We start from the raw sequence: 26,169 nt of genomic DNA on the forward strand, positions 1-26,169 counted from the left end.
TCCCCACAACTCAGCCAAGACCCCCAGGATGCACCATAAGTGTACACACACATGCAATTCAGGTGCAACCCTGGGGCCTAGACTAGGGAGGGTCACTGAGACCATCCCTCATACACACTCCCAGCCCCAAGACAACAGCAGGCTGCTGGGACACATACCCAAGGGAGGTGAGCAGCATGTCCGGCCGGTTCTTGGCACAGAAGGTGCATATGTTCCCAGGGTTATTCCACCTCCTGTGTCATCATCCTGACCAGACAACAGTCCTCCCTGTCCCTCTGACGTCCCTCTTATCTAGGGCTGCACTGCTTGTTTATGGATGAAGAAAGCCTACGTTAACAAGGCTGAAAATCAATGCCTTGCTTCCCTAGAGTGTGTTTGCCCACAGAGGGTACGTCTGGTCAGGGGCAAAGGACAGAGGTCACCAGGCCCAGTCTGTTCCTCAGGACCATGTCTAGTCAGGATAGGATGTCCATCCTCCCATCAGCTGTGCTGTGTGCTGGGCTGCTAGCGAGAACAGTGGCCTCTGCCCTCTGAGATGCAAGACTTCACACACACACCCACATTCAGACATCTGTCTGCTAGGAGCCCATGGGTGCCCTGCCCCCAGCCTTTAGATCTCCACGGGTCTCACTGGGAAACACTTGGCCCAACTTGCATCCAGCTCTTATAAAGCAAGGGATCCTTCTAGAAGGTTTTTGTCTCCCACTGCACATGGGTGGGTGAACCAGGGCAGCCCTCTCACTGTGTGCTTCACACCAGCTGAGCCACTGAAGCAGGCCCTGGTCAGTCTCCACCTCCTGGCCATTCCCTGTGGGGCTCATAGCCCCTTCTTATGCTTGGGCCCCCCACTGCCCCCACACTCCAGCCAGCACAGGACCTGTGGATGGGTCCATCCTCAACTGTGGAACCACACAGCAAAGACCCCAGGCATGTTGGGGAGTTAGGGAGGATGGAGGACGGGGCGTAACTCCATATACTGGCCTCTCTGAGTCTCACCCTGCCTGCTCAGGTTCCTAACAGTTTCACAATTGCCAATGCTAGTAGGAAATGGCACAGCCACGTTCCTATGGGGGTAAATACTCTCCCAGGGCACAGTGAGCATACAGGGCATGCGGAATAGGTTTGGTGGACTGGATGGGGGTAGGAAGAGCAAGAAAGAGTCTTCAATAGCAGAGTAGGTGAGCCTGGCAGGACTGGCCAGGCCCGAGGTGGCTTCCCACAGGTGCTGCCGGAATGTGGGCTGGATTTCGGTTTACAGAACTCCAGGTCAGGAAACTGGGATGAGCAGAATCCCAGCGGCTGGCCTGGAGCTGAGCTGTGCGGGAACCCTACACTGCTGGACCAGGGCTGGACCCAAGGGGCCTTTCTATCCGTCCAAATACAAAACAGGGTCCCCTGAACTTTGCAAAGGCGGAGACATAGACTTGGCCCCAGAATCACCTGCACATCCAGCAAAGCAGAGGAAAAGAGCACATGAATGCCACAAGCTGTGAGTTCTTTTTCTTTTTATTGGCAAAGTAAATATATTTTTATGAAGGACCAAAGAAAATATACATAATTGTAACATATGTACACCAGCTTCATAGATTTTTTTTAATTTCAAATTTACACAAATGTTGATATGTTATTAAAAGATACTTTATGTGGATGGACCTATGTACAGTTTATTTACATACATTCATAGGATGTGAAATAAACCTGTCAAAACAAGCTAGTTCATTTATTAATTTCTAGACAAAATAAGGAATGCATTTCTAAATCAGGGTTGGGAGGCTCTATCTAGTTCTCTCACACCCAGGACAGCCTGGCCCTCTCCTCCCAAGGCCACCCTAGAGGCTGGTGTCTGGATTTGTCTGGGAACTGGAGGAGGGGACATGTCCCTGGATACAGGCGCTTCTGGCTCTGTCTGCCCTGCACATTTAACTCAAGCACATGCACTGCCAGCCCCTCAGTGGGGGACACTTTTCACCTCTCTCCTGCATGAGGCCCCAGCCGCCTGGTACTGCCCTGCCCCTCCTGGGCTCTGCCCACACTCTCTGGTGATCATGCTGAGCCGGCACCTTGGACAAAGCCACCCTCACACCACAGTACAGCCCTAGACTTCTGGCCTACTTCCTCTTCCCCCAGCGTGACTCTCTCTGGGAACCAAACATTTCATAACTGCACATTTCACTTCCCCAAGCACTAAAGTTCTGGCCGTGGCCCAGGTGGGGAGCCCAGTGGGAGAAGGGCCAGGTCCCCAAAACTCTGCCTGCAACCAGTGGCTGCAGCAGAGGCCTGGCCACCGCCGAAAGGCACGAAGGCACAAAGGCACAAAGGCCTGCCTCCAGCCCCGTGTGCCAGGGCCCAGCCCCCAGGGACGCGGGTGCGAGGCTCTAAGTCCTCCCAAGAAAGGCAGCGGTTGGCGGGCCCTGGGTTCACACCTCCCAGGCTTCAGAAGGTGGGCTGGTAACATTGTCATGTTCCTCTGGAGGAGGCAAATAAATTATTGCTTAAAAAAAATGTGGCTGGGGTGGGGATCTGGGGTGAGGGACAGGCGGGGATGTGGGGCATTTTCAGTTCACAGAGCGCACGGAGCGGCTGCTCCGCGGGAAGCGGTGCACCTTGATGTGCTTGGAGAGGTGGTCGCTCCGCGCGAACTTCTTCTCGCACACGGGACACTGGTACGGCTTCACGCCCGAGTGCGAGCGCCTGTGCCGCGACAGCTCGTCAGAGCGTGAGAACCTGCGGGACACGGCGCAGTCAGCGATGCCCGACCCTTCCTGCCCCGACCCCACGAAGATGCGGGGATGCGAGGCGTGGGCCTGGCACTCACCCAAAGGATGGCTGCGCAGACCTGCGGTCTCTACAGGATTAGGAGAGGGTCCCCCATCTGCGTCGGTAAGGCTATACTAGTTCTCAAAATATCATTTTTTTTTTTTTTCTTTTTTGAGACAGGGTCTCGCTCAATCACCCAGGCTGGAGTGCAGTGGCGCGATCGCAGCTTACTGGGCTCAATCGATCCTCCTCAGCCTCCAGAGTAGCTAGACTTATAGGTATGCCCAGCATGCCCAGCTAATTTTTGTTTTGTTTTGTTTTTTAAGATCCAGGGCCTCCCTATGTTGCCCAGGCTGGTCTCAAACTCCTGGACTCAAGCTGCTTCGGCTTTCCAAAGTGCTGAGATTAAAGGTGTGAGCCACTACACCTGGCCTCAGATTACTTCTGAATCTACTGGTGAGCCACTGTCCCAAGCTGCCTCTGCCACCTCTCCAAGATGGAAAGAACTACAGTAAAGGCTTATGCAGGCACAGTGACAGCCAGAGAACTGTCTGACTGGGAACTGCCAGAGAAGCTGGTAAGAGCTCCGGACAGGAAAGGACCCCAAGCCTACCAGCGCCCAGGGCTTCCCTCCCATGACCCACCCAGAGTGTAGGAGTCTCTGAGGCCATAGACGCACTCAGTCGCTCAGGCCCTGATGCTGGCTACCTCTCACCACCCTGGCCTCATCTTCCCCACTGGACCAGAACTCCACAGGGGCATCTGTGAAGGTCTCTACAGGGCAGCCCATCCTGAGGGGAAACTGAGGCCTGGGAGGAGGAAGCAGACTTCCTTTGCAGCACAGGGAGAGGGGTCCTCAGACTTGCTACCACCCACTCCTGGAACCAGCTGTGCTGGAAGCTGGATAGTCTAAGGCAGCCCCAAATAAAGACTGACCCTGCAAAGTGTGTCTGGGAATTCAGGTGGCTTCCAACATCTCCCTTTCTTGGCCCCGCTAGCTTGGGAACAGGTACTCATGTGACAGGTAAGAGCCCAAGCTGCACCGAGGACCTGGACTGCTTGCCACCGACCTCAGAGTTTTGAGGCCCACCCCACCCCTGGCCTGGCAGCAGGACCCTCCTACCCCACCTGCCCCTCCCCCAACACACTATCCAGCTCTGTGCTCCACCTGCATTGACCTTTCCTTGGTCCTTCTTGCCACAGGACATTTGCACATATTGTTCCCTTTTTCTAGAATGTTCTTCCTTCCCCCTCCTTGCTCTCTCCTACCCATTCCTTAGAGCTCAGCTCGAATGTCACTTCCTCAGGAAATCCCTCTAGGACTGCATCCAATTCTAGGTTCCCATGCCATTACACACCTCTCTCTTCACTCTTTCTGCTGTTGTGATTTTAAATTATCTTCAACTTTTTAATGACTGTCAGTCTGTCCCACTAGACTGTCAGCTCCATGACGGAGGACACCCTGTGGTCTTCTCGTGACCAGCCCAATGCCTGGTATATTGTAGGTGCTGAGGGGGGGCATTTCAACGCAAGAGTGTGCACAGCAAGCAGCCTCAGGGGGACAGACACTGTCAAGGAGCAGTCCCAAAGCACGTGCACACACACATACAAACACATGTACAAATATGTGCCCATACATATGTACACACACACACACACACACACGAAAAAATATGTGCCCACACATACGCACACACACAGGGACACCAGGCCCAACACCTTTTCATGGCCACCCAGAAAGAGGCGGTGCCCAGAACAGCAGTTCCCAACCAGCAATTGGAAAGGGCTGGTGATGCCACTGTGCCCTGACCCTGTGGGTGGAGGAGGAGAAGGACCCAGCAGAACATGCTCTGGACAAGGCACAGTGGGTGGCAGGAAGGCCTGCAGGAAGAGACAGGTACTCCAACCCACATCACAGAGCGGTGGTGGCACCAGGCACAGGGCAGCACTCTCAGCACATCTCCACACTAGGTGAAGCCCAACTGCCCTGCCTGCCAGAGGAAGAAACTGAAGCTCGGGGTGCTGAGGGCCTGATCCAGGGTCACTGACAAGACAGAGCCCTTCAGGCTGGAGCAAAGGTCTTAACACAGTCCCTTGCCCTGGTGATGGCAGATGACCGGGACTCCTCCACAGTGCCTGGCTGGGTGGTATGTGTCACAGGGCCCTGTGAGGAAATGGAACAAATGTGCCCTGGCAGCCAAAGCCAACACCTGCCCCCAGCTACAGCTGGGCACACAGCTTTTGAGCAGAGGAGCTGGCCCAGGGCAGGGGCAGGCAGAAAGCTGCAGAATGGAATGCCACACCTCCCAAGCTGCAGCCCTGGGGTCACCCAGCATCTTGCTGGCCAGGGAGCAAGGATGAGCCAGCCCCATTGGACTGGCAAGACCATGGCAAGGGTTTAAAGAAGCCAAGTCACACAGCCCAGGGGATAGGTTCCTGCCTTGACAGTTCCCATCCCAGTGGGTTCCCTGAATGGTCCATTCTGGGCCTCAATTTCCTCAATCATCCAATGAAAACTTTGGCATTCCTGCCCACCTTCCAAGATTCATCTCAGAGGCCATAGGTGGTAACACAGGGCCACAGAAGCTCCTTGGGCATGATGACACCCTGGGAAAGACAAGCAGCTAGGCAGAACCAAGCTGGACAACATGTTGTCCTCGCCTGAACTCCCTCCCTGCTGCCAAAAGGTCCTGGCACCTAAGAGGACCTTCCCTGGGAACCGAGCCCTCAGAAGACCCCTGCCTCACCTCCGTATGGCACATTCTCCCAAACACCAGCCAACAGAGAGACCTGGGGACCACAGTGGGGGACAGGGAACCCGGTGAGGAAATGCAGCCCTTGTAGGCACTAAGCCCTGCCACTTAGTAACCAGGCAACCAGGAAAGTCGCCAAGCTCCCTGAGCCTCAGTTCCTCCACCTGGAACACAAAGGACCTATTCCTGAGGACTGTGAGGATTGTACAAGGCAACCAGTAACAGTTTACAGCCCTGCTTAGCACGTGGCAATTATTCAAGCATCATGAGCTCTAATCATCTGCATGGAGTTGAGTGTAGGGCCCGGTTCCTGCTGAGGTCCTGTGGCAGCCAGGGCAGCACCATGCTTTGTGCTGCTGAGCTGTAGGGCAGCGAGTACACAGGGGTCCAGTGTCTCTCTAGAATAGCTATAATGTCAGGACCGGTACATACAGCACCTCTGTGTGAAGGCATCCCTTCCTTAAGACACTAACCCTCATCTGCCAGAAAGACATCATCGCAAATGGTCTAGTCTCAGAGATTGCAATGGGAATGGTGCTCATTCCCACTGCAATGGGAATTGTGCAGTTCACAACCTGCCCAACCATACCAAGGGCCTCTGCCTACAGAGGGAAGGAGGTCACAAAAAGCCTTATCACACAGGGGTCATGAAAGCAGGCTGGGAGCCGGACCCAGAGGTTTGAATCCTGTCCCTACCACTTCTTAGCACTGAGGCTCAGGAGAAGCCTGCAACTCCCTTTCTCTGTCCCCCACCACATCCACTGTGGACAACAAAGGTACCCACCCTGCAGGCTGCTGACAGTTAGTCATATTTATTTTCACTGCAGCAGAAGGCATTCTTTCTGGATGGAATGGCTTGTCCATTCTAGAACAGGGCGTTCTGCTGCAAGGAACAAAGGATGCCTGTGTCTGAGAGTGAGGCAAGGAAACTTCTAGGAAGGCAGGCAAGCAGCACTTCCCAGACGGCTGGATCAGAACCGGGAAAGCCTGCTCTCAGCCCTGTCGAGGGTGCCGAAATCACATTACCAGAGAAGGGAGAGGGAATACTTTCAGGACCAAAAGCAGAAGGAAGTGGAGGCTGAGTACCTGGGCAGGTGCTAACCTCGGAAGGGTGGGGGGTCACCATCCATTACACAAAGGGGAGAGGGGGCTGAGGGGCCCTGGCTTATTCTCCAAGTACAGAACACAGTACCAGGCCAGACCCAGCCTTGGGGCAGGAAGAGCATCCCATTCATCAGGGCCACCAGGAAGAAGAGACGAGGCCTGAGAGTGGAGAGCTCCCACATGGGGAGTAGGTGAGGGTGCAGAGCTGCCACCCCAAACACCAGGCTGAGCTGCAAGTGGAGGTGGAGGTTTCCAACACCAGAACCAGCACCCTGCACAGGGGTGCAGAGAGAGGTCCCTGAGTCTGGGCAGACAGTCTCAGTTGAACTCCTGGCTCTGTGGCTTCTTGGCTGTCTGACTGTGGAGAATTTACCCAACTGTTCTGTGCTTTAATTCTCTCCTCTGTAAAATACAGACAACATGCTGATGTCTACTAATTTTGAGAATTACATAAATTAACATGCATGAATTTTGCTCAGAGCACTGCCTATGCATTAGAGGCCCTGATTATCTCAGTTGTGGTCATTAGCTCTTTTCCAATATCCCAGAAGCATAATGCCTTTTGGGCTGACCTCCTGGTAGCAGGGAGGAGGCACACATGGCAACTCTGACACCAGCTGGGAGCACTGGGAGGCTGCAGCAGGGCTGTGCTCGGGCTCACGCATGCAACCCAGATCCATGCTCACTAGCTATGTTCCTGTGGGCATGTGATGTGAGCAGTCTGTGCCTCAGTTTCCCCCTATGTGAAATGAAGATTGGTACCTACACTTTACTGGGAAGTTGCCAAGTGCTTGAAGAGTTAATGTGAAAACCTTAAGCTGTCACTACAGCCTCAAGGGCAGGGATCATTCGAGACAGAGGGCACAGAGAGGGCCGATGCCCATGCAGGAGTCTGAGCCACAGAGGGGACGTCAGCATGGCTAGATCCCACTCAGTAAGGGGAAGAGACAGGCAAGCAGATTGTGTGGGCCTATAGGCCAGAATGAGAAGGTTGAATCGAAACTGAAGCATAGCAAAGTACACTTAAAGGTCTCAGAAGGTAATGAGTTCCCCATGGCAGGAAGTATGCAAGTTAGGCTAGTGGATAGAGGGGGTTTCAGCTGTGAGAAACTTAGAATAGTACATACAGTGAGTAGTCAGTAAGTATGATATATAAATATCACCACCATCATCGTTACTTCCCCAGTCTTTTCCAGACCCAGCTGCCCTAAAGCGGGGTCCATCCTCCCTCCTGACTGCTGCAATGAGCTGCAGGGGCTCCTTCCACCTGACGCTCAGTTGAAGACTATCGTCACATTAAGTGACACAAGGATCCTGGGTACATCACCAGGGGTTCAGAATCCCTGAAAGCCAACTGAGGACTCCCCGCTTCCTCAGAAAAGCAGCCCTCCCTAGAGGCAGGTACCCTCAGCTCCCAGCTGAACAGCGCCTCTGCCATGAATTGCCCCAAGAGGGCCAGACCCATTCCAAGGGACCTTGGGGAAAGCTGGGGGAGCCCTCAAGAAGCCCGGGGCATGGTTGATGGCAGGGACAGCTCCTGGGGGCAGTGCCACTGTGATCTCACTGGGCCAGGCAAACACCACACCTTTTCCTGCCAAGTAGACCCTGGGCAGCATGACTAGTACCAGGGCTCAGACATGTCAGAGCTGAATCCCCTCACAAGTCCCCACTCTCTCATGTATGCCCCCTGCCATGAGGAACTCATTACCTCCTGAAGCCACTGTATGGAAGACTAAGACCTACCTCACTGAGATACACCCTGGGCTGAAGGGCCTATCAGCTCTGTGGCTCTAAGACATCCTGGAAGAAGGCTGGCCTTGGATGAAGACCACACCTGCCCTCCTCAACGCCCTACCCAGCCTCACCGTGACTAGAGGAGCCACTTGCCAATGGTCAACCATGGCCAGGAGACGGCACTGACAGCTGAGCCCGCCTAGGGAGTCCAGAATGGTGCTCAGAGGGAGGCGGCCTAGCCTCTCTGCAGTCCCTGCCTGCCCCTACCAAGAGGAGAGAGCATGCAGGGTCCCTGTGAGTAGGGGGCACCTCCACAATAGGCACCAGCCTTGTAGGGGTTGGAGAGAATGCCTTCATGGTCCCTCCTCAGAAACTGCCTTGTACGAGTTTGTATTCTTGTGATACAAACAGCAAGGAGGCTGCTGGAGAGCCCTGCACACCTGCCCTGGGCTGTGAAGGGCCAGCTCTCCACTCAGCAGTCAGGACACTGAGGTTTGGAGGGGGACCACCCCCAGGGCACATGGCATTGGTGCCTGACCCAGGCTCAGGCTCAAGACCACTGCCCCTCACACACCTGAGCCCCTGCTTCTCTGTGAAAGGTGTCAGGGTGCTTCCTGCTTTAACCAAGAGCACTCCTGGTCCTTCTCTCAGCTTCTCTGACCTTCCACACAGTGCCCCCACTACTGTGTCCTCCTCTCACAGGCAGCCTGTCAGCTCTGTGCCCACTTGGCAGGCCTGGGCATGAACTCAGGGATGTAGGGACACCAGGATGGAGACCTTGTGAGGACCCAGGGCGGGCTCTCATAGAAGCCTCTCCAGCCTGTCTGAATGAGGCGGGAGACAGGATAGACAGTGATGTCCTCGCTCAGGAAGGGCCTCCATAACCCTAGACACCATTCAGGAAAAGTCCCTTCTATGGCCAGATTGGCACTCAATGGAAAGATGCTACCAGTGCCACAACACACATCCACTCACAGCTCCCCATCCACGGCTCAGCCTCACCAGCCAGGACCTCTGCCCCAGACAACCGTCAGTAGCTCTTAGAACCAGAGTATGGTCAAGAAAACAAAAGCTGCAAACTGCTCCCAGGGTGCTGCACCCACACATAACACGTGCACACACACACACAGGCAGTCACACATGGGACAAAAACACCTAAGACGTGTGGTCAGGAACATGACCTCAGGAACCAGGAGGACCAAGGAAGCCTCCAAACACATATGGTCATATGACACAGACACAAAGAAAGCAAGATGCATACACATGTGGGCGTGCACACACAGCTACACACCTGCTGGCGAGGCGTAGGCCTGTATACACCCCCAGGTATACAGATGAGCATGTCCCGTCTCACACATGTAGCAGCAGCCACAGCAGCAAAGATGGGGAATGTGCCAGCAGCACCCGGCGCCCCCCAGCAGGCCAGAGATTCCTTTGGGATGGGGATCCTGAACTGGGGACGGCTGGCTCTGGCACACCGGAGCATATGAGCTCTTGGCAAGCAGCCTACATTTCAGGAAAAGGTGGACACCCCCTCCCAAGGAGGGTGAGCAGCAACTGGTCTCGGGGAAGGGTGCTGGGTAACCCTGGTCGGGCCACTACCAGCTACCATTTGAGGGCTGGTTTCCCCACCATGCCATGAAGACCAGAGAGCCTGGGTTCTGCTGCCTGTGACAGAACCACCAGCCAGCCTAGCCTCCCTCTCAGTTGTTCTTCGCAGCCTGCCAAATGTGCCTTCTTGTCCCCAGGGAGGAAGCACAGTCCAAGCCCAGCTGACATGTCCAGACATCTGTGAACGAAGCTAGTCCCACTGGTTGGGGAAGCAGCATTTTCAGAATGTGACCTCTCAAATCTGACCCCTGGGTTCAAATCCCATTACAAAGCAGAGGGACACCTTCGTCGGAGCCCTGGTGTCCTGTGATGTAAGTTGGGAGTGACAGTGATACTTACCCTGCGGAGCTATGGGCCCAAAGGGAGCTGCTGCCTGGCCCCTAGCCCGCACTCACCCTTGCTCGCTAGCCCCTCAATCCCTGTCCTTATCAGACTGGATGGGGAGACCCAGCAGGGAGCACAGGCCAGGGAAGCCATTCCTGGCCATCAGGGAACTGGAGATCAGCTGGCTTCTGGCTTCAGGAACCAGAAGGACCAAGGAAGCCTCCAGGCAACTATGCCATCTCTGGGCCTGCACCCACCCACCCCTCCCCTTTCTCATCCACCTTCTCCTAATAGTGGAAAATGGCCCTGCTGCACACTCAAGTGTGCAGACATGAGTGGCCATGCTCACCGCCCAGGTCTGTCACCCGCCATACTGACCTCCAGCCGCAGCCCGGCCAGGTGCAGGCGAAGGGCTTCTCGCCCGTGTGCCGGCGCAGGTGGGCCTTGAGGTGGCTGCTTTTGGTGTACATCTTGCTGCAGCCAGGGAAAGTACATTTGTGCATTTTGATGAGTTCTGCGGCTGGGTTCTTGGGGAACTTCTGGCCCACAAGGAGACCGGCAGGGCCAGGCCCCAGGGGTCCTGACCCGACAGGCTTGGCAGCAATGGGCACAGGGGCAATGCGCACAAACTTGGAGGGCAGGTTCAAGTTGGAGGAGGGCACCACCTGGGGCACAAGCGCGAAGGTCTGCCCCTGGATGTTGACCAGGAGCTGGGCAACCTTGACATTCTCCGGGGCTTGCCCAGGGGAAGCCGGCCCCATGCCCGATTCCTGCTTCACAGGCACAGGCTGGATCTGCAGCAGGACTGGGATGGGGCCATCAGGTGTGGGGCCAACACCTGGGCCCTGGGCACCTCCTGTACTGGCACCACCTGGTGGAGGGGAACAGCGCTCTCTCCCGCTGGACCCAGGATGGAGGTGGCTCCTGTGTGGCCCAGCCGAGAGCTGGCTGCAGGCATCCAAGTCCTTGTTGTTGCCTTCTGGGGCCTCTTTGACTCCTGGCTCCATGTTCTCCTCCAGAAACTCTTCAATCTCCTCCAGGGTAGGCTGGAAGGGCCTTGGGACGTCATCAGGGTCACCCAAAGGAAACTCGGGGAAGCAGAAATGCTCCCCCTTCACAGGGGTCGCTGCCCTTCGCCACGGCCCCCAGGCCATTGGGCCACTGCTGGCACCGCTGCCCCCGCCACTGCCCAGCGTGGCCTGGGACAGTAGGAAGTCCAAGATGCTGTCCTGGCTCTTGGTGCCCGGGCCTCCACAATAGCAGGAGCAGAGGGCTTGAGAGTCGGGACTGGCACAGGAGCAGGGGCTGGAGGCATCACTGTCGTCTTCGGAGAGGGGTGAGGGCAGCATGTGATATGCCCGCTGGCTGACCAGCCTATCACTCAGATAACCAACTGAGCATTTTGGCGACGAGAAGTTCTCGTCCACTGGAAGCAAGTGGTCCACCATGCTGGCCTGGCCGTGCCGGTGCCGGCTATAAGGAAGGAACACAGGAGGCCTAGTCAGGACAGTGCTCACCTGCCACCTCGCAGGCCTCCGACCCCACCCTCAGCTGCCTGCCCACAGCCTCCCACTGCCAAATGCCTGGATCCTGCCTCCATCCCCCAGGAGAGCTGTGCCTGCAAGAGTGTTTTCTGAAATTGCACCACCTGTTTGCAAAAGAGACCTCTCCAATCCCATTGCACAACCAGAGGCACTTCTGGTTTCAAACAGATTTTCCAGAATTATCATGGAAAATAGCACGTGTCTGTGAACAACTGAGCGTGGGTGAGTATAAGAGAAGGATGTGCACATGGGGGCTCTCTGGACCCCAGGAGGGCCAAGGCCCAGAATCAGTCCGCCGCCAACACCATAGGCATCACTGTGCATCTGAGGACTCCTGACCTCAGCTTCACGCCTGTTGAGTCACAGAATGGGGGTAGAACAGCCATTTGCCCTCTGACCCTCATGTTGCTGGGGCTTCCAGAGGCCAGATTACGCAAATAAAAATACAAGTCGCCAGTTAAACTTGAATTTCAGATTTAAAAAATAAACTACTTTTAATATAAGTATTATATTATATCCCAATATTGGATAGGACATACTTACATTTAAAAACTATTTCACCTTGAGGTTCAAATTTAACTAGGCTGCCTGCATTTTAACCGGGCAAGTGTAGAACAGAGGTAAAACAGTCAAAGACCAAGAAGCCCCTGCCCACATGGCTGTTTCCCCCCCTGATGGGGAAAAGCTCCTCTACTCTCCAGTCCTCAAACCCCGCAGAGCCAAGTGCCCTGTGAGTGGCACAAGCTTGAACGCAACCCTCTCACTGCACCCTGATGCTTTAGCACCCTAGTGGCCAAGGCCCTGCCCCTCTGGTGATAACCCAGCCGACCACCAAGGGCCCAGAGCACCTGCAAGTGCATAACTGCTTTGGATTTCACACCCATCTAGTAGGAGAGGAGATAACCGCCGCCCCCTCCACCCAGCCCTTTCTGGCCAATAAGGAAGTGGAGTCCCCTGCACTCTCTGCCACTGCTGTCTCCATTTGGGACACTCACCACCTTGAGAAGGCTCAGCTAATGCCTGTCTCCCCCTGAGACAGTGCACTCCATGTCTCTGCTGTGTTCCCAGTGCCTGGACTGGCCCCTAGTGCCCAGGAAGGGCTCAAGAGAACTTTGATAGAGAAGAGAAGGGAAAGCTGCGTCCTCTGAAGTCAAAGGACATGCTAGATCTGGTGTCCAAGGAGAGTCAATAGTGTCCAGCTCTGACCAGGCCACTTCTGTGAACCTTTGCCCCTGCTCAATGACCACGGCGGGCTGGGTGTTTATCAAGGTTGGGGAAGGGGAATGTTCTGCACCAAAGTCAGAGGTTCTCTGCTGCCCAGCATCATCTCCACACCCAGCCCCTCTGTCTCCCAGACCCTTCAGGGCCTGGCACTGAGCACTGCCCAGTGGCCAATACCACAATCAGCTATGACCTTGGGCAAGTCCTTGCTCCACTTCCCAAACCTCAGTTCTGTCCCATGCTTCAAAGATCTCTAAGTCTCTTCCTGCTCAGGGACCCCAGGACCTTTGACCTCAGTTCCCAACTTACCCAGGAAGCTTCATGGAACTCCAGGAAACTAAGGCAAGGTCTGTGCCCCAGGCCAGTTTTGCTAGGAGGACATTTGGCTTTTTGGTTTAAATACTCAGCTAAGGATTTAAACCTGGAATGTGTTTTAAAATGCACCTATTCACAAAATCAGGTGCTGGGAAGGAATGAAAGTGCCAGACACTGTGAAGGGCACAAGGCGGGCAGAGCCCACACTCCACCCTGGGCCTCCCCCAAACCTTTCCGACCCTCCAAGCAGGGGCTCTGTTCCTGAGTCTACAGTTTGTCTTCCAGGTGACTTTGGGCAGGTGCACAGCCTTCCCATGCCTGTCTCAGTCTGTGAGATAGGGGTGCTTCCAACAATGCCTGGTTCCTCAGGTGTTGTGAGAACCCCATGAGCTGACGCTTGCTAAGCACCCCCCTCCGGGTCTGGCACACTGGCAGCACTCATCCAGTGCCAGCCAATGGTGTCAGCCTGCAGGTACCGCAAGTGTGTTGTCTCTGCCCCTCTACTGTGATGTTAAGAAATAGGGGGCCTTCAACCCTCCTGGGACCCAGAGCAGGCCTTAGAGCCCTCCCCTGAAACACAATCACTAACTGGCCATCCCATGATATTAAGTAATTACTGTTAATATTTTTAATTGTGATAATGGTATTGTGGTTAAAAGAAGCCTTGCCTTTTAAAGACATAGATATTGACAGATAAAGTGATCTAAAAAGTACAGTAGAAGGGCTAGAAGGAAACGCCCTCCAATGGCTTCCTAAGGATGGGTGGCCCTATCTCCTGGCAGCACCCGGGTACTTGGCCCTCCTCACTCTTCACAGACCTCACCACCAACTGCCCCTCTCCTAGTCCAGGTGTGCTCACCTCACTTCAGCCTCAACTGGGGGCCCCTGCCCTGGCTCTTCCCCCAGCACTGCAGGTAGGAGCTGCTTAGTTAGGTCTAGGCTCAGAATTCACCCCTGTGGGAGCCTCCTGGCCTCCCCGTTCGTTACATCACCCTATATTACACTCTTCCCTGCAGGTCCCACTGTGGGAAATTATCTTGGTTATGTGTTTGTGAACTTTGCTTCCTGTCTACCTTACCACCGGACGACTGTTCACTCCAAGGCTGTCTCCCAGAGTCTAAAACAGGGCCCAGCAGAATTTGCTGAATGAGTGAATGGAAGGTCCCCGGGGGTGGGGGTGGGGGCGGAGTCTAGGAGTGGGTGGCCCAGGTCAGGCAACAGGGTCTTAATGCTGAGATGAGCATCTCAAGGGGACGCACCCAGGCACTGAGAACCCAGAAAGGGTTCTGGGATGGCTCAGGGCACCGACATCAAAGAGAGGACACCCTAGGGCTGGAGCCGGCTCAACCCCTAAAACACAGGAGCACGTGGGGCGGCCAGAGGCGCAGACTGCATGCAGGGGGAGGGGACACGCTGTTCCGGGCACAGTCCCCGGCTGGCCGCCGGACTCCGCCCCCTCCCCTGGCCGGGCCAGGCCTGCTGTTTATCCTCCCGGGGACACAGCGGCTGCAGGAACAACATGTAATTGATAACAAGCCCAGCGCCAGCCAAGGGCTTGCCATTGGGTCAGCGTGCAAATCACGGGGGTGGTGGAGGGGGCCGCCCTTCAAAATAAGAGTCCCGGGTCCCTGCGCCGCCCGCAGGCCCCAAAGTCGCAGAGTCCGGGCTTTCTCACACCTGTAGGGCGCTAGGGTCTCCCCAGGGGTCACCTGGTCCTGGGGGACAGGGGAAGGGAGATTTGAGGCACTCAGACATTTGGAGATTTTGTCACCTCCAAGGGCCGTGGGAGAAAACAGCCTCTCTGTACCCTCCGTAAGAGGGGGGGTTCCATGGGTAACACCACCGCGGGGAGGAAAGAGTGAACCGAATCACCATATGGGATGGGGGCAGCCTCTATGCCCCGCCGCGGCCATCCCTCGGCCAAGCCATGGCTTTGGTAATGTTCGGTCTGAGGGGACGGGGACTCAGCATGGAGTGAGACGCGTGAACGGTGCGGGTGTGCGTGAAGGGGTGTGAGTTCCTGTCGTGTGACTGCGTGTGCGGGGCGTGGTGCGCGGCGGCAGCTGTGGCTGTGCGGGAGGCTGCCCGCGAAGTGCTCGCGCGTGGAGCCTCCGTGGGTGTCCGCGCGTGTAGACAAACGTGCGTGGGAAATGAACAGCCGGCTCAGACCCCTTCTAGAACCCTGGACCGCTGCCCGCTGGGCACCATGCCCTCGTCCCGCGCCCCCCTGTGCCCCCCCCCAACTGCTGCGGTGACCGACAGTAACCCCTCCCTCTCCGGCCCCTCCGCCCCCAACCCTGGACCGGCCGGCGCGTCCGCTCGCCCCCTCCTCTCAGCAGGCCGCGCTGGTGCCCACCATATGGGAGGGCAGGCCCGCAAGGCGCGCCACGGAACCGCCCGGCCAGGCACCGAGGCGGCGGCGCGGGCCTCAGCAAAGTGCTGGTGGGCTACCGGGGTGGGGGGGTCACCTCCCCCGGGCTTGTCCGACCCCTACCCCCCTCCGCGGGAGCCCACCGCGCTCCTCCGATATTCCTCGGGCACTCGCGCCGTGCTTCCGAGAGCTGCGCGGGCGCACGGCCACGCGTCCCGAGGCCCGCCAGCCCCCTGATCACCCAGGGCCGCGTTCACTCGGCAGGCCGGCCCCGCCGCGCCTCTCCCACCTGAACTTGGCGCAAGCCCGACCCGCGGCCAGGCCCCGGCGGTCCTGCGGCCGGGAGGGCTGGGCTGGGGGCGGCGGCTCGGCTCTCGGTCCGGCGGCTGCCGGGGGCCGAGCCGCGGGTACTGCGCTGGCTCGCTAGCCCGCCGGCCCGCGGGTCGCTGCGGCGGAGCACTAGCCCGCCCGCAGCTCGCTGGGCGCTCACTCCCCGCCACTCACGTGACGCCGCGGGCGCCGCGAAGGCTCGCAGGAGGCTCGGCCCCGGCCGCGCGCCCCATTGGCCGGCGCTGCGCGTCACAAGCCCCCGCCCCGCCCCGGCCCCGCCCCGGCCCGCCCCCGCTGCGCCCGGCCCGCCCCCGCTGCGCCCGGCCTTGCGCGGCGTCAGCGCTGGGATCCCGGAGCTGTGAGACGCGCTAGCCCCCCAGTACGCTGCCTGGTCCTCGGCCCGCAGCCATCTCTTTGCCTCCCACCCCTCGCCACGGTCTCGCAGCGTCCACGAGGGTCGGCTTCTGAAGCTCGGTCCCCAGGTGAGAACGGGAGACGGGCCCCACGACTTATGAAAAGCCCTGAGATAGCCCCATAGAGCAGTCTGCGTGATTGAGCGATAAGCGCTGGGGAGCCTGTCTGGCCGGGCCTGCCCCACAACCCCACCTTCATCCCCAGCGCGGTACAAGCAGCTGTGTTCCCTGCTGAGTGCCAGATAAAGTAGGAGACTTGCCTAGGAGAAGGCATTTTTGGAGAAATACGGTATTGGTCTTTTCAGCAGGGCAATCAGTTACCCGCTGGAAAGTGTGCGCGCTCTGCGCTGCCACCCCGGCCTCTAGGACTATCTGAGGGGATTTGCTGACCCCCACCTGAAGCCAATGACACCTTGTCTCTGGGGCACATTTCTGAAGACCGCATAATGCTTCACAGTCTACAAAAGCGTTCACAGACTGCTTTAGTCCACATCAATCCTGGCTAGCTTTTGGGTTCCCGCTTAGAGGTAGGCAGAGTGAGGCTCAGAGTGGCTTGCCCAAGAGAAACGTGGGTTGTTGGTGCTAGGCACCCTGCTGTGCCCTTTAATCCACACTCCAGCTGGATCCTCAGCCAATCACTTTACAGTTGAAGAAACCGATTCAGAGAGGGCACCAGCCTTGCCCTGTCTCACAGCTGGGAAGGAGCAGGTGGAGAGGTAGAGCCAGGCCATCTTGCAGACACCCCCAGGGCACCTGTGCAGAGCTCTCCTACTCAGCTTCCTTCCTCTCCCCTCCTGGCACTGGGAGGTAGGGAGCATTGTCTCCTGCTTCTTCTGGAAGACATTGCTAGAGCAGGAATTTTTAACCAGACCCTTTCTAGGTTCTCTGGAATGCTGTGGGTCTGGGCTTGCTTAACCGGGGATATGGGGACACTCTCTGTACACCAAGTCAGTGCCAGGAATTCAGCTGCTGCTACCACCAGAAGCCAAACCACGGTTCAGCCAGAGGCCTTCAAGGACATTTGTGTTGAGAATGGTGAGAGGCTTTCTAATTCACAGAAGTTGGAATGACCACTTCTGGCATTACAGCAGCCCTAGCTATCCTGGAAAGAACAGTGGAATTTGCCCATTTTTGTAAATGAAGAGATAGAGGCCTGTAAAGTTCAGTTATTCCTCATTTTGTCTCAGTGCAGGTCAGGATCGGGCATGACCACAGCACTTCTCCATCTGCCCTGCCCGCCCTTGGTCTTTACTCCTCACACACTCTCAGCCTAGTGCCTCCCATCCTCTTAGTGAAAGCTGCAGCGAAAGGTCAGAAGAAGCTTGGAAGCAAAGACACATCCTTAGCAGCTGCAGCACACAGGGAGGAGGCCCCACTGGCCAGAAATTGGATAACAGCCAAGATGGTCCTGTTAAAACCTGAGTCAGATCAGGTCCCTTCTGGGCTCAGAAGCTTCCAGTGGCTCCCAACTCACTCAGAGTAAGTAAAACCCAAGTTTTCACCACAATCTTTAATGCCTTACAGCTAGATACAGCATTTACCCCAAACCATATGTAAGAAGCAAATCTCCCTCAATGTAGCGGGAAGAAGCTATCATTGAGATTCCATGGCAGGAAGGAGAGATCAAAGCCAGGTGGTGCTCTTCAAAGCAGATGACAAAAGATTTCTCTTCACAGCAGTGAAAACCTCTAAGGTTCTTTTCCTCCAAAGCAATTCCTTCCTTACTTCTACATAATCAAGTATAGACAAGGGCCTCGAAAGTGTATAAATTATATTGGTTAAATATTGTATGACCTTGCCTATAAAACTAATTGGGCCTGGTGCCTTTTCAGAGTGATCTTTGCTCCATGCTTGAATTTCACATTTCACACATTTTACCAAGGTATGTCTGACTCTAGACCCCTTCTCTTTTTATCATTACTACTCTATGTTTGGTGTATATCCTTTTAATCTGGAAACTCATGTCTTTCTTCAGTTCAGGGAAATGTTCTTCTATTATATCCTGTTTCCCCCTAGACAGCTGCATGGATTCCTCCATTGCATATTCAGGTCTCTGCTCAGATGCCACCTTATCACAGACACCTTCCTCGTTCACCCCATCTAAAACAGCACATCTGCTGCCCTCAGTTTCCTGGTCTCTATTTATTTTGTTTCGTGATCCTGATGTTTATATTATTTATTGATTTGTTTCTTGCCTATGTCTCCCACTAGCTGACAAGCTCCTTAAGAGCATGGACTTGTATTTTTTTTATTCACTCCTATATCTCCAGGACTTGTATTTTTTTATTCACTCCTGTATTCCCAGCACAATTCCAAAACATGTTGAGGAAATGAGATTTTCTTCCAGCCCGGGTAAAACTGCCAGTGGATGTGGAGTCTTTGGAGAAGCTCTTCAAGGTTGGACGCTCTCTTCCACAGTGCTGTAGCCACCAATCTTGTCCTCATCCCCTGTCCCACACACATACCTGAGATCTCCAGCCTCCCCACTAGCTCCCACCTGCCCGGGGGTCTGAGCCCAGTCTGCTCTCTGCCAGGAAGCATTTTGAGGGCCCCATTCAGTGCCTCAATGGTCTGTGCACAAAGGGCCCACTGTGGCCATCAAGTCCTGTGGCCTCCCACAGTGAATGACTTCTCACCCTTCCCAAGTGGGAAGCAACAATTCCCCCTATTCTCAGCTCCCATGTCTCCAGCCCTGCTTCAAGGGTCTCTGACCAGAGTCCCCTATCTTCTGACCAGCTCTTCCTCTGAGGGCTGGGGTGCTGAAGAGACCCTATCCATTCTGGGCTCAGGAAGTGGTTTTGAGCTGGGGGCTAGGAAATAGGCAGGCAGAAGGGCTGAGGGTGTCCAGGGGCCAAAAAAAACATACTGCAGGAGGTTGCTCAAGCTGGGCCAGACCCTTTCCCCACCAAGCAGGCCCCTGGTGCTGTGTAGACAAGAGGTCAGGTCTGTTCTGACAACAGGCAACTCAGATGAGGGCCCACCCCTCTCTCATGACCAGTGTCATCCCCACCCCTAGCTCCCCAGCCCTGAGCACACCTAGCTCTGAGGAACATCAGCCCAGGGACCTGGGGACCTGACAGTCCAAGACGGCACAGAAAAGGGCTGAGTCCTGAGAGCCTCTGACCCTGGCTCTGAGCACTGGCAAAGCCCCAGGGACACCACCGGCCTGGAGAATCCAGGAGCAGCAGGGCCTGAGGTTGGGTGAGAGCTCCAGCTTCCCCTGGTCCATGGACACACCAGTGTGGTTCTGGGGTCAGAGGGCTCCTTGGCTTCCCCTATCCCTGTCTCTGCCATGAACCATGGTCTCTCTGACGCCTGACAGATTTCCAGACAGGCAGGCAGCCTGGACCCCAGCCCAGTGGGGCTGTATGTGCGCGGCAGCCTGGACTCTGGTTCTTCTGCAGAGTCCCTCACTCCTGAGTGGCCTTGGGCAAATCAGTTTGTCTCTCAGAGCCTCAGCTTCCTCCTCTGTAAAATGGGTGCTCAGACCCCTAAGCTACTTACCTCAAAAGGTTGTTTGAATATAACCAAAGTAAGAGATGGGAAAAAGCATTGGAAAGTACAGAGATTCAGTAGAGGCTGTTACCATTCCTTCCAGTATGTATTCACCACTCCTGGACAGCTGTCCTGCCAGTACCAAGCATTGCTATGGACATGAGATGCTGCTCATGCTGTCAGGGCCTCCTGAGATCCCAGTGCAGAGTAGGGGACCCAGCAGGATGACAGTGATGCAGGTGATAAGGACAAGTGTGAAGGGGACTATGGGTCCCACCCTGGGGGGATGCACTGGGAGCAGCAAGGAGCGGCACCGAGGAGCCAGGAGAGACCACAGAGCAGGGCAGGTTAGCTCTGGGGAGTGGGCGTGGGTGTCACTCTCATGGAAGGCTGTGCCAAGCCCAGGAAAAACTAGAAGCGCGGGAAACAGTGGCCACCTTGTCAGTAGGACAAAAGCCATCGGATTCTCTGTCCCTTGTTAATCCAATTTCAAGCCTCCAAAACTGGTGTTCAGGCCATTCATTTGAGCAATTCTTTTAAAAATAACACCTGCACATGTTTTTAAAGTTCAAGCACTACAGAAAGGCATGAAATGAAAAGTAAAATTCTACCCAGCACCAGTGCCACCTACCACTTCTGTGTGTTGTTATTCTAAATAACGTTCCTGGGACGGGCACAGTGACTCACGCCTGTAATCCCAGCACTTTGGGAGGTCGAGGCGGGCAGATTGCTTGAGTCCAGGAGTTCCAGACCAGCCTAGGCAACACGGCGTTTTCACCTGTCTCTACAAAAATACAAAAATTAGCCAGGCATGGTGGCGTGTGCCTGTAGTCCCAGCTACTTGGGAGGCTGAAGTGGGAAAATTGCTTGAGCCCAGGAGGTAGAGGCTGCAGTGAGCCGAAATTGCAACACCACACTCTAGCCTGGGTGACAGAGCAAGACCCTGTCTCAAAAAATCAAAAAATAATAATAAATAAATAAAAATATGCCCATGTCTTTTGTGTCTGTACAAGAAGCATATGGCCCCACCTTGCATGCCAAGTAGTGTCTGTGCCCCCAGAGGCACAGCTGCAAAGACCGTGAATATGTGCCTTTGATGTCCGGATGAGTTTGGTCTGTGGGAGGCATTGCCAAGCTACTGGAGTATGGGAGGAATGTGAGGTTCAGTGTGTTCCCCTGGCTGGCTTCCCATGTGTCACCATTACTGGCTATGTCCCTCTACCTATGGCCATGCCTTCATCAGGCAGCCTCTCCTAGAGGTGCCTTAACTCCTAACCCTGCCCATGTGTCTATAAATCTCTCCTGTGTTAAAGGCCCCTCAATCACCCTGTGGCAGTGTCCGTGTGCCCTGCTGGAGCTGGGCCAGCGTGCATCAGCCTTGCAGCTATTCAGTCTCTGTCATATTTCAAGATGCAAATCACATTTCTTTTCTAATTTGGACTGGTGTTTTTTAAACCTTTTGAAAAGTCACCCTCAGATTTCTTTTCTTAATACCATTGTTTTTATGGTTATAATTGATTATGATTATGATTGGGTTTCTGTCTTATTTTATTTGCAGTATATCATCAAGTAATTTTTTCAGTAAAAGTGCTTGGAAGATAACCTTTCTGAGACTTTCCATGTCTAAAAACATCGTTAATTTGTGGTCATACTTTATTGATAGTTATGGAATTCTAGATTTAAAATGATTTCTGCTCAGAACTTGAAGGTATTGCTCCACTGTCATCTGGCATCCGGTTTTGCTATGAGATGTTTGATACCAACTAGAATTTTATTCCTTTGAAGGTGCTTTAGTCTGAATATTTGTGTTCCCTTGAAACTCACATGTTGAAATCCTAACCCCCAAGGTGACTGTATTAGAAGGTAGGGCCTCTGGGAGGTCACGAGGTCACATGGTAGAGCCCTCCTGCGTGGATTTATGCTCTTATAAAGGAGGCACCAGAGAATCCTTCATCCCTCCCACCATGTGAGGCCACAGGGAGAAAATGCTGTCTTAGTCCATTTGCACTGCTATAAAGGAATACCTGAGACTGGGTAAAAGATAAAGAAGACTGGGTACGGTGGCTCACGCCTGCAATCCCAGCACTTTGAGAGGCTGAGGCAGGTGGATCATGAGGTCAGGAGTTCAAGACCAGCCTGGCCAACGTAGTGAAACCCTGTCTCTACTAAAATACAAAAATTAGCCAGGTGTGGTAGTGCGTGCCTGCAGTCCCAGCTACTTGGGAGGCTGAGGCAGGAGAATGACTTGAACCTGGGAGGTGGAGGTTGCAGTGAGCCAAGATCCTGCCACTGCACTCCAGCCTGGGTGACACAGAGAGACTCTCTTGAAAGAAAGGCGGGGGGGAAGGAAAGAAGGAAGGAGAGAAAGAGAGAAAGAAAGAGAAAAAAAGAGGGAGAAAGAAAAAGAGAGAAAGAATGAAAGAAAAAGAAAGAGAGAGAGAAAAGAGGTGTATTTGGCTCACAGTTCTGCAAGTTGTACAGGAAGAATGGCGCCAGCATCTGTTCCTGGTGAGGGCTCAGAATTCTTCCACTTTTGGTGGAGGTGAAGGGGAATCATTATGCACAGAGGTCACACAGTGAGAGAGGAAGCTAGGTTAGGGGGAGGTGCCAGGCTCTTTTTAATAACCAGCTCTCTAGGGAACTCACAGAGAGAGAACCCACCCCCTTTCTCCCAGAGACAGCACTAATCTATTCAAGAGGGATCCACCCGCTTGACCCAGACTCCTCCTGCTAGGCTCCACCACCCCATTTCCACGTGAGATTGGGAGGAGAGGGTCAAACATCTATCTATGGCCAGCACCATCTATGAGCCCGAGGGTAGGCCCTCACTAGGCTGAATCTGCCTGCTCCTTGATCTTGGACTCCCTGGACTCCAGAACTGACAGAAATACATTTCTGTTGTTTTTAAACTACCCAGTTTATGGTATTTTGTTATCGTAGCTTTAGTGGACTAAGACAGAGGCTACCTGTTTTTTTCCTTTCTCTAAGATGCTTTTGGGATCTTCTCTTTACCCTTGATGATCTGAAATTTTATGGTGACTTACCTTGGTGTTGGCTTCATTTATTCATTCTTCTATTTGGTCAGCATGTGAAGGAGACTTCATACTTTTATTTAGCTCTGAACATTTTTTTCTATTACTTTTTGGGTTTTAGTTTTTTCTTGCATTCTCATTTCCCAGTCCCCTGTGCTCCGAGGCCGGCCACCTCACTGCCCCGTGCTCTGAGTCCACCTCACTGGTGCTTCATCCACTCGAGCACTGTCATCCACAAGTCCAGCGGAGTTTCCTTGGAGTCCTGTGGCCCAGGCGCCCCCCACCTTGGCCACCTGTAAGTTCTAGCAACACTCCCAAGCAGCGCCCTGGCAGGGGGCTCTCCACTCCCAGGCCTCCACTGGGCTCTGAGTGAGCCATGAAGCCTGCTAGGCAGGTGCTGTTCCCTCCCCTAGACCGTGCTATGGCAGTGGGAACCAGGCCTGCATCGTCTGCAGACCCCCTGCCGCCAGCACAAGGCCAGGCCTCCCTCGCTCTGGCCTGAGCTTCCTTCCTGCTCCTTCAAGAATCCTGTTGGCTGTGGCTCCTATTCCAAGGCCACTCTCCAGCCCCAGGCTCAGAGACAACCATCCCTAGCTCAAGCACACTTCAGTTCAAACCAGTCCAACCCACATATGTCTACAGGGAAATGGGAGTTGATAGGCTGGAGTAAGTGGAGCCTCCAAGGTGGCCTCCAGGCCCAGCTGATGCCAGGGCCTCTGCTGCCAGGGGGACCCTCCTCCTTGGCTTCTTGGTTTTACTTCCCTCTACATGGGGCTGTCTCAGCAGCTCCAGCCTGCACTGGTTGGTGCTGATGGGCCCAACAGGGGTCCTGGCCAGCTGCTGGCTGGTCCTGCTAGTGTCATATGCTCATCTCTGACCCACTTGTTTTGGCCAGGGGCAGGTGGGTCACTGGCAGCCAGGCCTGGGCCAGCTCTGGAAAGGGAGAAGAGTTGGCCTTGCAGAATCTCACAGAGAGTGGGGAGGGAAGTCCCCAGCACAAAACCAGAGTGTTGTCGTTGTTACCAGAAGGGAACAGGGGGACACTGGTGAACATACAGCCCGCCCCACCTCCCTGACTGCAGAGGAGGAAGCAGAGGACACAGCAGCTCACTCAAAGCAGTGCTGGGTCCTCAGCAGAGCAGAATTCACACCCATGTTTCCCCGCCTGCAGCCTCGCTGGTTCAGGGCTGGGCCTCCAAGGAGGCCCACTTCATCATGGCTGTGGGTAGGACTCAAGGTCTAGGGCTGTGATACAGGCTGGTCTTCCAGGAGAGGCAGAGATTTGGGAAGGAGGCAGCATCCAGACCACCCTGGTGGAGTCAGCTCCCGAGGGGGATGGCAGTAAGCAGCCTAGGAATTCCTTCCACCGCTGACACCCTCAGCCTGGGGAGGGGCCTCGGTCTGGCAGAGCTTCCCAGGGCCCAAGCCTCACATCTTTGCCTCTGCCTTTAGTTGCCCCATCCTCACTGCAAATCACCTCACAGCCCTGTCTGGGGGAACCTTTGGTGTCTCCTCCAGCTCTTTGGTTAGTGGCGTATGCGCGGTGCACTTCACAGCTAACAAAGCCCTTTGCAGAGGCCGCATGAGCCCTCAGGTCGTGCTTCAAGGCCATGGTCTGTTCCCCACTCTGTAGATAAAGACATGCTGTTCATGTCTTCATCTACAGCAAGGCACCAGGGCTGTGCCGAACACTTGCCTCTCAGAACCATGCTGGCCCGTTCCAGTTTCCCTGAGCTGTGACTGAGCCCATGGCAGGGGCCAGGACACTGCCCCCCTCAAGGCTCCTGTGAATGAGGTGCAGGGCTTTGTAGGGCAGCCTAAACCACCACACCGTGAGTGCTGACCAGCCAGGCCATGCTGTTTATTGCAGCAAAAACTACTCCCAACCCAGAAAATGACAAGGTAGTGGAGATTTGGGAGAATCTGCTACCTCCTCTGTAGAGAAGGCTTTGAGACCCCAAAAAGGGGGAGGATATAAAGAGGGACCCCTTATAAGCCAGGAAGTGGAAGCCTGCAGGAAGAGCTGGGTCAGGACACAGCTGAGGCACATGGAGGGCAGCGCTGCCTGGCACTCACCCATCCCCACATTGGCTGCCACAGGGTCCTTACTGTCCTTGCACCCACATGACTGTAGGAGGCTGCTGCACCCTGGCCTGGGAGTGAGGAGCAAAGGATCAGGGTCCTGGAGGTCCCAGCAGTGACTAGTGGCTAGGTGGGCACAGGCCAGCCACTGTGAGGAGCCAGGACACAGTCCTCATGCAGGCACAGAGACATAAAAGATCAGTGTCTTTAACAGGATCTCTCTGCCTCTGGCCTCCTACCTGCTGAGTGTCACAGATGGGGATGGTGACCCAGTGCAGGGGCCCAGACTCCTCCCACCTGTGGCTCTGCCATTGCTCAGTCACAGTCCTCACTCATGTGGCCCAAGATGACTCAACCATACATGGGCTCCAGACCCTGGGGAGAGGAAGGAGGGAGGGAGGGCACAGTGCTGCTCTATAAGGGAACCCGGCAGAAGGGGCCACTATCAGCCGAGGTTGTGATGTCTCTCTGCCAGTGGGTTGGGAGCCCAGAGACCTGTAGGCTAAGCCCTGCTCCAACTGGCTGCAGAGATCTGAGCATGTCACCACCCGCCACCGGACTCTGTTTTCTCCTCTGCACCAAGAGTTCAGCCAAAATAACCCTTGGGGGTCTTGAGTGGAGGACTCTTAACTTACAACTCTTTGGGGGCAGATGGGAGAATGCCTTAGGGAGGGACAGATGGTTTGGGTTGCTAGGGCTCCCTGGCTGTGGCATGAGGCAGGGGGCTGGCCATGGATATAGCCCTGGAACTTCCAAGCTTTCTTGGAAAAACATCTGTGGACCACCAGATAATACAGTAGGTAACTTTACTGAGTGCTTCCTGTATCCCAGGCACATAGCTCAGAGCTAACATTCGAGCAATTACTGAATGCTGGGCACTGTCCCGAGTGCTCTACAAATTCCACCTCACCTAACACTCATCTCCCTTGAGGTAGGGGCTATTGCTATTGCCATGGGCATAATGAACCTGTAAAACAAGAACAAGCTGCCATGAAAAAGGAGCACTCAGAAAACGAGAGATGATTCCTGGAAATGTAATATTTGATGGTATCCATGCAAACTCAATCCAAAGACTGAAGAGCA

At 54.9% G+C, this 26,169-nt stretch overlaps 1 protein-coding gene and 1 long non-coding RNA gene across 7 annotated transcripts in view; one reads left to right on the forward strand and one right to left on the reverse strand.

Moving 5' to 3' along the window:
* Positions 1-1,488: 1,488 nt before the first annotated feature.
* KLF15 (Kruppel like factor 15) lies at positions 1,489-16,232 on the reverse strand. Of its 3 annotated transcripts, none has more exons than XM_032269256.1 (3): positions 16,024-16,232; positions 10,662-11,756; positions 1,489-2,724 (listed from the first exon to the last, which is right to left on the reverse strand). In XM_032269256.1, the coding sequence occupies exons 2-3, from the start codon at positions 11,729-11,731 to the stop codon at positions 2,556-2,558; spliced, it is 1,239 nt and encodes a 412-aa protein (XP_032125147.1). In that variant the 5' UTR covers positions 11,732-11,756; positions 16,024-16,232; the 3' UTR covers positions 1,489-2,555. The 3 variants fall into 3 exon arrangements, with proteins under 3 accessions (XP_032125147.1, XP_032125145.1, XP_032125148.1); XM_032269257.1 differs by lacking the exon at positions 16,024-16,232 and adding an exon at positions 12,823-15,019 and having other exon boundaries at positions 2,495-2,724; XM_032269254.1 differs by lacking the exon at positions 16,024-16,232 and having other exon boundaries at positions 10,662-15,019.
* Positions 16,233-16,395: 163 nt separating this feature from the next.
* LOC116543592 overlaps positions 16,396-26,169 on the forward strand; it is a 45,923-nt gene continuing 36,149 nt past the window's right edge. Inside the window, exons 1-2 of one of the 4 annotated variants that reach the window (XR_004265624.1) lie at positions 16,396-16,546; positions 17,665-17,956. This is a non-coding gene — a long non-coding RNA (uncharacterized LOC116543592). The other 3 variants (XR_004265625.1, XR_004265626.1, XR_004265623.1) reach the window with 3 other exon arrangements.

The sequence above is a fragment of the Sapajus apella genome, unplaced genomic scaffold (genome assembly GCF_009761245.1).
Source record: "Sapajus apella isolate SASKATOON/1434 unplaced genomic scaffold, GSC_monkey_1.0 scaffold190, whole genome shotgun sequence".
Lineage (NCBI taxonomy): Eukaryota > Metazoa > Chordata > Mammalia > Primates > Cebidae > Sapajus > Sapajus apella.

What these genes read in the sequence shown, in the direction of transcription:
- KLF15 (XM_032269256.1), bottom strand. Translation starts at nt 11,731, where the DNA reads ATGGTGGACCACTTGCTTCCAGTGGACGAGAACTTCTCGTCGCCAAAA. An exon ending in TGGCCGGGCTGCGGCTGGAG is followed by an intron (nt 2,725 to 10,661) that starts GTCAGTATGGCG and finishes CGTGTCCCGCAG; the next exon opens with GTTCTCACGCTCTGACGAGC.